This window comes from Diadema setosum, chromosome 2, assembly GCF_964275005.1.
Source record: "Diadema setosum chromosome 2, eeDiaSeto1, whole genome shotgun sequence".
Lineage (NCBI taxonomy): Eukaryota > Metazoa > Echinodermata > Echinoidea > Diadematoida > Diadematidae > Diadema > Diadema setosum.
In genome coordinates this window covers 29,237,229-29,247,492 of record NC_092686.1, presented here as the reverse complement: position 1 = coordinate 29,247,492, position 10,264 = coordinate 29,237,229, and the positions used below count along the sequence as shown (strand labels likewise).

Here is a 10,264-nt window from a genome sequence, read left to right as displayed (position 1 = left end):
AAAGCAAACATCCGACAGTTAGCATCGTATGGAGAAGAATATTACTGCTATTCACTTCCGAACGTAAAAACAATCATCTGACATTTATTTTAGCATCTTCTGGAGCCGAATGTTATTGCTATTTACTTTCGAAAGTAAAAGCAAACACCCGACATTTATCTCATCGTCGTACGAAGTTGATTATTATTGTTATTCATTTCCGAACGTCAAAGGGATAATTCGACATTTACTTTAGCATCTTCCGGAGCTGAATGTTAATGTTATTTACTTTCGAACGTAAAAGTAAACATCCGACATTTATTTTATCATCGTATGGAGTTGAATATCATTATTTTTCATATCCGAACGTCAAAGCAAACATTCGACATTTATTTCAGCATCTTCCGGATACTTTTTTTTAAATCCTTATTCATTTCCGAACGCAAAATCAAATCTCTGACATTCCAAAAGTATAAGCAAACATCCGACATTTATTTCAGTATTATACGGAATCGAATATTACCGTTATTCATTTCCAAAATTAAAAGAGCAAACATCTGACATTTATTCAGCATCTTATGGAACCGATTGTTACCGCTTCATTTCCAAAACTGAAGGCAAACATTCGGCTTTTTTGGTGGCCTGGCGTGCGTTTTTGGTGACCCCGGTCGCAAATTAACCATTCGCGAAATCGTGATTCGATTCGCGAAAAGACTCCGCTAAATATAAGGCATAGATCGCTACACTCGGCAGGGGCTACGTCGTCCTTTCACCAGGTCTCGTTACAAAACCAAAATCTCGCGTGAGTTCTTGCGTTATCTATCGTTAATGTTAACGAAACATCGTTAATTTGCGCTAGGGATCGTTACTCATCGTTGCTACAAACGTTAATTTTCCCGATCATTAGTTTGCGTTACTAACGATTCAGGTGAAACCGCTTGCGTTAATGAAACGTTAATGTTTATTTACGCAGTTTCTTTTGGTATATACTGTATGTAAACAAAAACTGGCGTCTTGTGATTTTGACAGTGATTTATTACACAATAAAATCTTATTCGACTTAGGCACAGTGAATTCAATGGTTTTTCCGTGAAAGTGTTCTTGGAATTTCATTGACTTAAGCGAGTATTCGACTTAAAAAATTCGACTTATGAGTGAATTAATACACGTAAGTCGATGGGGAAAAATCGGGACTTTTTAAAATTATCGACTTGCGCGATTATTCGACATATGCGATGTCGACTTAGGCGAGTTTAACTGTACATGATAACTAAGTGCAGCTAATTAACAAACAGCATTCCCCTTCTATCAGAGTAGAGTTTCTGTACCTCCTGCCTGAAACTGTCAGCACAGGTACATTTGATGAGGGCTTCTGGCAGAGAGTTCAAAAGCCTTATGGAGTCAGGAAAGAATGATTTCTGGTAGAGTAGGGTTCTTGCAAAGCGTTCAACCACGTATGGTGGTCTATAAATCATCTTTGTTCAGTTTCTGTTTCTTAGAAATGTGCAAAGTGGTAGTGACTGTACAAGAAACAAGAGGTGGAGTCATACAGCCAAGCATGGGCAAATGAACCACAAATTCTATGCACTTTGTGGACAGGTCTTTTGGTACTATGCACGTTTAAATCCACCTGACAGCATCACAACATATTCAAATGCACTGGCTATATTGAGACAGTGCGCTCAAAGATTTCGAGGAAGTCACGCAATATAACAGCAAGTACTACTACGAAGGGACACCCACAACTGGTCTGCACACTCCATTTTGTGTCACCAGTGCACCAATATCTTACACTGAACAAGTGCTTCTTTCCAGCATGACAAATCCTGTTGTTGAAACATGAACTTTTTTTTTTCATAACTTCACAAGAAATCTACATCCAAGGCCACAAGGATCAGTGGAAGCAATCTGCAATCAGAGACAAATCCCATAATTTACATCCAAATACTCTCTCATCTCCACTTGAATTATCCATTTGCAAACTCTACACATCTTTCTTCCCATATCTGTTCCGGGCATGGATTTTTTTTTTCTTTTTATTGCTCTATCTTTCTTCATTGCCTCATGCCCTTTCTGTTTTTCTCTATCAATACCTATTAAAGATCTACCAAATATTACTGTATATGCAATATATTTAGCGAGTCTAAATTTTTGCGAATCGGGACTTCCCACGATTTCACAAGTGGTTAAATTCGCGATCGTGGAGTACTGTATTGAATGGAGAAATAGTGCGTCACATTCATATTGGGATCATAGTCATTATTTTCAGGTGCCTTTAATTTCCCGAATAGCACATGACTCGTGAAATTCACAAAAATAGAAATAAAAGCCATTCTTCTGTTTCACTTTGCAAAAACTTTTGTCCCTTCTATCTCTTCCTATTTCTCTCTTTTTACTGTTTTCTCTTTGTGGGCTTTGTGCACACAGTGAGACATTCAAACACCTCTTTAGTTTTTCAAGTGAACAACTGCACACATGCTGATATCTACAAAAGGCACAAGCACCGTCCAGTTTGCCATTCCAGATTTGGAGTAGGACATCACAGAGCAGCAAAAGAACATTAAAAAAAAAAAAACGCAAAAACGCAAAAATCACAAAATGACATCAGAAGAATTTACTGCCAGTTTTGTCTTCCTACATTCTTGATGAGGTCCGTAAGATGAATAAACTGGTCCGCGAGTGATCCCATGTGCATCGTTATGCAAAAACATATCATACGACTTGTTGTATGGCACCAGAGCGTCCCCTGCGCTGCACGCTATCTGAAGAGGAAGTCCGGGGGGCGCACTTGTCAAATTACCGCAATTTACATAATCTCGCAGGGCAGAGCCATCTGAGCTATCCCCCTGGGGGTGGGGATCTGCCGGTAATTGTAGTGGGGTGGGGTGGGAGTAGGGGGACAAACCAAGAGCCTTGGGAATTGTGTCTATGTAAACATGCTTTGCAGGGGGAAATTATGATTCAAATAATCCAAGTTCCCCCCCCCCTTCCCATGCCTGAAGAAGCTAGACATTCTGATCATGGTATCCAAATACATTGCAAATCACTACAAGGAAAGTAACTTCAGCTGAGAATATAAGGAGCTATAGTGTATAACCATGAGATGAATAAAAGTTTGCAAAAAATGAAGTGTCAGACAAAATCTTCTCTGGTAATATGATAAAAATGATGTAGGATTCAGACAGTGAGGTACGTTTAGAGTCATACTTCAGTCCTATCATCAAACATATACTCCTTTCATTAACTCGCTATTCATAAATTACTGTTTAACCAAAAAAATTTGCAGCATGAACTTTTCATGAATTGAAGCCAATAGCCCTTTTTTTTGTGGCATGAAAACCTCCACAAATTGCCGATCCTGTAAAAATTATGAGTATATGTATAATGCTACAATGTACAAGCATTCATGGCAATCTGTGGACCAAAATTTTCATGTGCACTTAACTTTCGTGAATTTTTGGCTCCTTGCAAAATTTGCTGCTCAAAGTTTCATGCACAGAAGAAAAAAAAATCTTGTTTTATAGTGTCAGCTACTGTGACTCTCACCAAGGTCTACAGCTCTGGGCGATCCATCCAAAGTGACGGGATAGAGTATGAAAAGGCAACGGCCTTGATTAGTACATGATGCTCCTGTTTTGGTTCCTACAGTGAAATGTAATATATAACATTCCATATCTAGAGCTTACAAACTTTAGCTATTCTTAATGGACAGCTACAGTACATGAATGATTAATCCGACACCATGTTGGTTTTAGTTTTCTGCAGGAAACCAGATGTCAATGGTCCTTGATCTTAGGAGCAAGTGGGTGGGGTGGCCTCTAGATTTCATCGAGTATCTATTCACCATGTCTCAATCACTTCCCGACACTGCGGTCCTGATTGAGATATCAAGGCCTGTCACCACATGCCTCACTGTGTGCCCCACTGCTGTGTGCATGTTTTCATGGACATTAATACAAAGTGCTGTGAATGATACATGATCTGGAGGCATGTATGAAACACCTTCTTAAAGAGCAAGGCAGGATTTACACTGTGCCATGTAGTCACAAACACATTAACCTTCCCCCTGGGAAAGTTTACAGCACTTGATCTATCACTGATCATGACTGATGAATGCATAGTTCCTTATCAACTGCTTCATCTTATCAATTAGAAATCAAAGACAAACAACAACAATTATAACACAAACAACAACAAAAAACTGTTGTCTCTTTCAAACTAAAATTCCAACTGACAGGAGTATTCAACACCTTCCATTTTCAACCCAAAATCTCATTTCTAACAAAAATATGTGTGAATACTGGTAAAAAAAAGCATCTGACATGATTCCATAGGATGACAGGTAAAAGGTCAATTGGCATGAGTCTTTACTAAAGTTTAAAATAAGACTGATGTTGAATTAGTAGCATACAAAAAGAAATGCATTTTCTTTTCTTTTTTGGCACTGCTCTATACTCATTTTAGTAAATGAAAAACATGAAATGCAAAGCACATGAATATTTGAAAGATATAGACTATATTTTTTGACTTCCGCATGAGCAAAAACTTAAACTGTACAAACAAGGTAAACTAAGTGGAACAAAGTGTGACATAACTGCACTTTGACCCATAAACAAGCCTTTCTGTAAGATACAGAGATGGGTTGAAATATATACCTGTCACTGAGAAAGGTTTGAGTCCTTTAAAATTGATTGCATGCAAGCTGACAGTCAGCACAATGCACAGCCTCGCCCATACCTCCACCATCACAGGACACCTGCTCCGCAGGGCAAACATGTTCCCCCTAAATGATATTTATGTGATTTAACGGGTAACATTGCCGGGGCCCCGATGGAGTGCCTCGTGGAATTTCTCCATGCACCGAACATTCCAAAAGGTCACCCTTGTATACTCAGTGCAGGTGAAGCTGATGGGGGTTGCCTCGCCAAACGCTGGCAAATATTGCGATTTCAGGCCAAGTTTGCGAGTGTGCGCATATAACCAGTCCAGCGACATAACCTCTCTTCACCGCGGCATATGATAAATGTATCACATCTATATAAGTCCACATACTTGCAAACAAAAAAAATGAGGAGGGGAAATAGGACCAGAAATCGACATGGAACAAATGCAAATAAATCACATAAGAGAACCATGCTACACTGACTGAGTGCACATGCACTTTTGGAAGCCAGAGACCAAGTGCGCACAGACATTGCCGCAGATTGTGAAGTCTATGCAGACCATACCATGGAAATAAAACTGCTGGCATATTTGGCATTACACAGAAATGGATCGCTCTTGCATCTGCTGATGATTTTTTCCCCAATGCATTAGCTTGTGTGAGCATGTTCATTCTTCAAACTGAAATATTTTGTGAGTGTGTGTGTGTGTGTGTGTGTGTGTATGTAAAATTCAGCTGAGTATACTATGTATGAATGAATATAAATATATAGATATATGAAGATGTAAATATATACAAGTATATCTATATATCTATACATATAGCCATCATTTTTGTTTTGTCAAGGGAGATGAGTAACACATACACAGTCATAATATTCTTCAAACTGAAAATATTTTGTGAGTGTGTTGAGTGTGTGTGTGTGTGTATGTAAAATTCAGCTGAGTATACTATATATGAATGAATATAAATATATAGATATATGAAGATGTAAATATATACAAGTATATCTATATATCTATACATATAGCCATCATTTTTGTTTTGTCAAGGGAGATGAGTAACACATACACAGTCATAATATTGATGTATAAAAACTCTTTTGATTTGTGCCTCTGTCTGAAGGGATACTGAACAGTGGATACCCTCTCTAGTACCATACTGCTCTGATTTTTTAATCGTCTACAATGAGATTCTATAGCTCAGAAAGAACATTCCTGATATTCTTTCTCAAGATGAACCAATAATTCTTTATCATTCTTTTTACAGAATTTCAATAAGATATTCAAATTCTAGGCCTACCAATATAACAACTAAAGGGCTGTTCCTCTGGCAACTAGACAGCTTATCAGAACCTTTCCTGACATAGCAACAACCTATTGATAATTTTGCACTTGTGCTCATTGTGTAGCAAGCTGGATGAAGTAACCAAGTAACCAAGCCAGAATGTGGAATGAAGAAGAAAAAACAAAACAAAACAAAACAAGGAGTTTGTCTTAGCTTTGCACATGTTGAACATGTTGTTCTTAGATCCTCCACATTGCCATAAAACTATATTTACATGGATGATGTTTCTTCCAACAATGCAACCGATAATCTAGTAAATGTCTGTTTGCTGCTGGCATCAGCTTGAGAAATGATTACCCGGTACTGTACTCCAAACCATTTCAATTGAGTGCACCAGATTCCTTTAGTCCCACCTAACTCCCTTAGGTCATTAACAGGCCATAAAACAAATATTACAATTAATAATCATCAGGCAGCAATAACAACCTACCAGCAAATGAGAGGGTGGTTACCCTGTCTGAATATTTTCATTGCACCATACTCATTTAACATTGAAGACTAGACCCCAGTATACTCGGGCAGGTGTCTATGGGAAATGCGTGTTAATAGCAAAATCAGTTCGTCCTCAATGAGTTAATCTCACTTTATTTACAACCAGATAAACAAGGCAACATCACACAAACTGGTTTTGCTGCCATGATTAATGAATAATGAACCCATTGGTAAATCCAAAAGTGTCAAATCATCCAAATCAAATGATTTAGTCTCAGCTGAATGCCATCAATCTTTGCCAAAAAGCTATCAAAATCCCAATCACCTTTGTATGGGACCCGCCATGTTTCCAGTGTGAATGTGTTAATTTCAACTGATTTAATTCTCTTTACACAAAACAACTACGAGGCAATAGTGCAAAGCCCTATTCAACCTGCAACAATGACCAAAAATGGCAGTCATTCAAATGTCATAGTTTTCCTCTATTTTGGGCAGATTTTGTCAAGATATTCACCAGATGTATGACAAAGCCATTTGCAGGCCCTAATCATGCTGCAATAAAGACTAAATGACAAATTAAGATTCATCCAATGATATCTATTTATCCCATTAGACTCCTTAACCCAACCAGGGCCATGGATCAAAGAAAACCATTGAGCTTGCATACCAAACATGTTATCATTGGCAGAGACAGACATTTTTTCCCCTAGTAGCTGACTCCTCCAAGCCATAATGAGCATAGGAAATGAAACATTCCATTCCATGATCACTCCACAATTATGACATAATGACCAATCAAGAAAAAAATACCTCATTAATCTATATAATTTCATCAGATCAGCATCGTACTGTCAATATCCAAGCTGATTCCTTTAACCCGTTGAGGACGGACTGATTTTGCTACACACACATTTCCAATAGACCCCTGCTCGAGTATACTCGGGGCTTGTCCTCAACTGGTTAACTACTTAATGAAGCAAAACATTGTTGACATAATCAATTTGTGATGCAATAACAAGTTGATAGCAAATTTTGAAAAGCACCCTATTACCCAAGTCCCTTGAATCCCACCTGATTCCTTCAAGCCATGATCGGTCTTAAGACAAGGCAATATTTCACAATTAGATCACGCTACCATAATGATTTAATGACCAATCAAAAAGCACCCCATCATTTCATAATATCAGACCATCTGATTCCCTAAATCCCAGAAGGGAGGGCTACAGCACAGCTAAGTCATGATACACATTTTAGAAGGAACACACAAAAAAAGAAATGGAAACAGAATTATGACAAATCAATAGATGTCCCTTCATCCAACTCATATAAATTCATTACAACAGATTATGTTGATCAAAATTCATTTACTCAGGCCATAAACAGATACAAAGACACACGATTACAGCAGAGTTACGTTAATGACATAAAAAAAATCAATTACATACTGAAAAACCAAAATTTATCCCATTATCCAAATTATTTCATTGTTCAGACACCAAAAGTAGGTTTTTGAATAAAAAATGTGGCTCAGTTTTAAAATCTGAGGCACAAAGTCCTAAATTCTACAAGTGTCTATAAAATTGTGTAAATAAAGTCATAAAAAAGTGCATTAGTACATATCAGTTCAGTTCAGTTCAGTTCAGTTCAGTTCAGTTCAGTTCATATCGTGAATGAATGTTACATAGTTAAAACAAGTGAATTGTGGTTGATTTTTCTTCCCCCAGCAAACTTCAGCTAGATTCCAATCCAGTGATCCCCATCTGTATATGGACTAAGATTTGTACCATGCTTCACAAGAGACGCATCGACTGTTGAGTTCTGACTCTAAACTTTTAATCCCTTGAGGACAAGCTGATTTTGCCAGAACACATGTTTGTCATAGACACCTACCCGAGCACACCCAGGACTAGTCTCAACGGGTTAAAGGACAAGTTCACCTTCATTAACATAAGGATTGAGAGAATGTAGCAATATTAGTAGAACACATCATTGAAAGTTTGAGGAAAATCGGACAATCCATTCAAAAGTTATGAATTTTTGAAGTTTTTGTGCAGTCACCGCTGGATGAGAAGACTACTGCAGGGTATGATGTCACATGCGTACAACAATATAAGGAAAATATAAAGAGAATTTCACAAAATTTCATCTTTTGAAAAAGGTACACATTCCGTTGATTCATTACTGACATATGTTATGGGTAATATTATTCCCATTGCCTTAAGAAAGACGCAAGTCAAGTGCTCTTTTGTTAGGCGAAAAAAGTGAAAATATGTTGAATTTCCTTTACATTTTCTTTATACTGTTGTACTCATATGACATCACGAGCCTTAGTAGTCTTCTCATCCAGCGGTTCCAACACAAAAATTTTTAAAATTCATAACTTTTGCATCGATTGTCCAATTTTCCTCAAACTTTCACTGATGTGTTCTACTAATATTGCTGCACTCTCTCAATCCTTATGTTTATGAAGGTGAACTTGTCTTTTAATGAGTGGTACAGCCCAAACCATTGTAGCAGAGCCAAACTAATGGCATGAATGCAAGGAAATTGACCCTCAGTTTGAACTTTCTGCTACAATCCATCCTCTAAGCGCATCTTTTGCAAGAATGCATATTTCACCAAAAATCCAAAGCGCTATTAAACATTGACTCTGTGTTGGTGAGGGAGACCACCAAATTTCACTCCATTTTTGTCTTGATTTATGTACCTTTTTTCCCCCTTCTTTTTCTTCTTTGTGTGCATTTTCATTTTAGGAGCTAGGGGACAAATGACTTGAGCATTAGGGATGGAATAAAGCATGATTCGTGGGTTGGTTGACACCCATAATAGCGTTGCACTTTTATCAAGTGACCTGATAGATATTAGTGCTCAGACCCAAATGTCAGGGAGTATTTCATACCATATGGTGTGTCCCTTTTCATACCAGTCAATGTGCTTACCAATTTACTCCTCTCTCTCTCTCTCTCTCTCTCTCCTCTCTTCGTAGGTCTTTTCGATCTTTTTCTATTTCCACATCTCTCTCTGTTTCCTTCTGTCTTTCTCCCTTCCTGCTGTCTGTAATATTCTCTCATATCTCAGCTTTGCTATTTTAGAGGACACATCCATATATGAACTTTCTCTTTATACACATCTGTTTGTCTATATCCTTTCTGCACAAAATTGCTTTATTTCTATCTATCTATCTATCTATCTATCTATCTATCTATCTATCTGTCTATCAATCTATCTAATCTATCTATCTATCTATCTATCTATCTATCTATCTATCTATCTATCTATCTATCTATCTATATATCTGCTTGTTTTGTTGACCCTCACTTGCCTCTATCATTCTCTGTCTATTATCATGTCTTTTTCCATCCCTCCATTTTTAACCTATTCCTCTCGGCTCTAATGGACTTGGCATGGAGGGGGGGGGGGGGTGACTCCAATGCTTGCAGGAAAGAGACAAATGTGAACTGTGCTTTAGTAGCTAGCACATCTGTTCACTGTGTGATCTGAGATTTTCCACATTTCATGTTTGCTGGAACCACAGCTACCAGCTGATACTGAGACTGGTATTGTATGACATTAGCATCATCAGGTTGCCATGGTGAATTTCTTTGGCGCTTTTGGATACTTTATGAAACGCATTAGTGTGTCTTGATCAACCATGTTCTTCCTTTACAAAAGAAAACAGAATGGAGCAAAACCACTCTCCCTTCTCAATATTCATGCCATGTCTGCACGCGCGTTAAGTTGTATAAATTGTTGCAACCACAGGAGCGTACCCAGCCGTAATTCGCCCCACGGGTGTGTTGTTCCCAGGCATCGTGCTAACGACCGAGAGGGAAGGGATCCCAC

General features: G+C 38.0%; 1 protein-coding gene across 1 annotated transcript in view; it reads right to left on the bottom strand.

Moving 5' to 3' along the window:
• Positions 1–1,873: 1,873 nt before the first annotated feature.
• LOC140243967 (uncharacterized) overlaps positions 1,874–10,264 on the bottom strand; it is a 35,628-nt gene continuing 27,237 nt past the window's right edge. The window contains exons 4-5 of the mRNA XM_072323632.1: positions 2,780–2,839; positions 1,874–1,887 (exon numbers count right to left, since the gene is read on the bottom strand). Coding sequence (XP_072179733.1) covers positions 1,874–1,887; positions 2,780–2,839 — 74 coding nt within the window. The remainder of the gene's footprint in view (positions 1,888–2,779; positions 2,840–10,264) is intronic.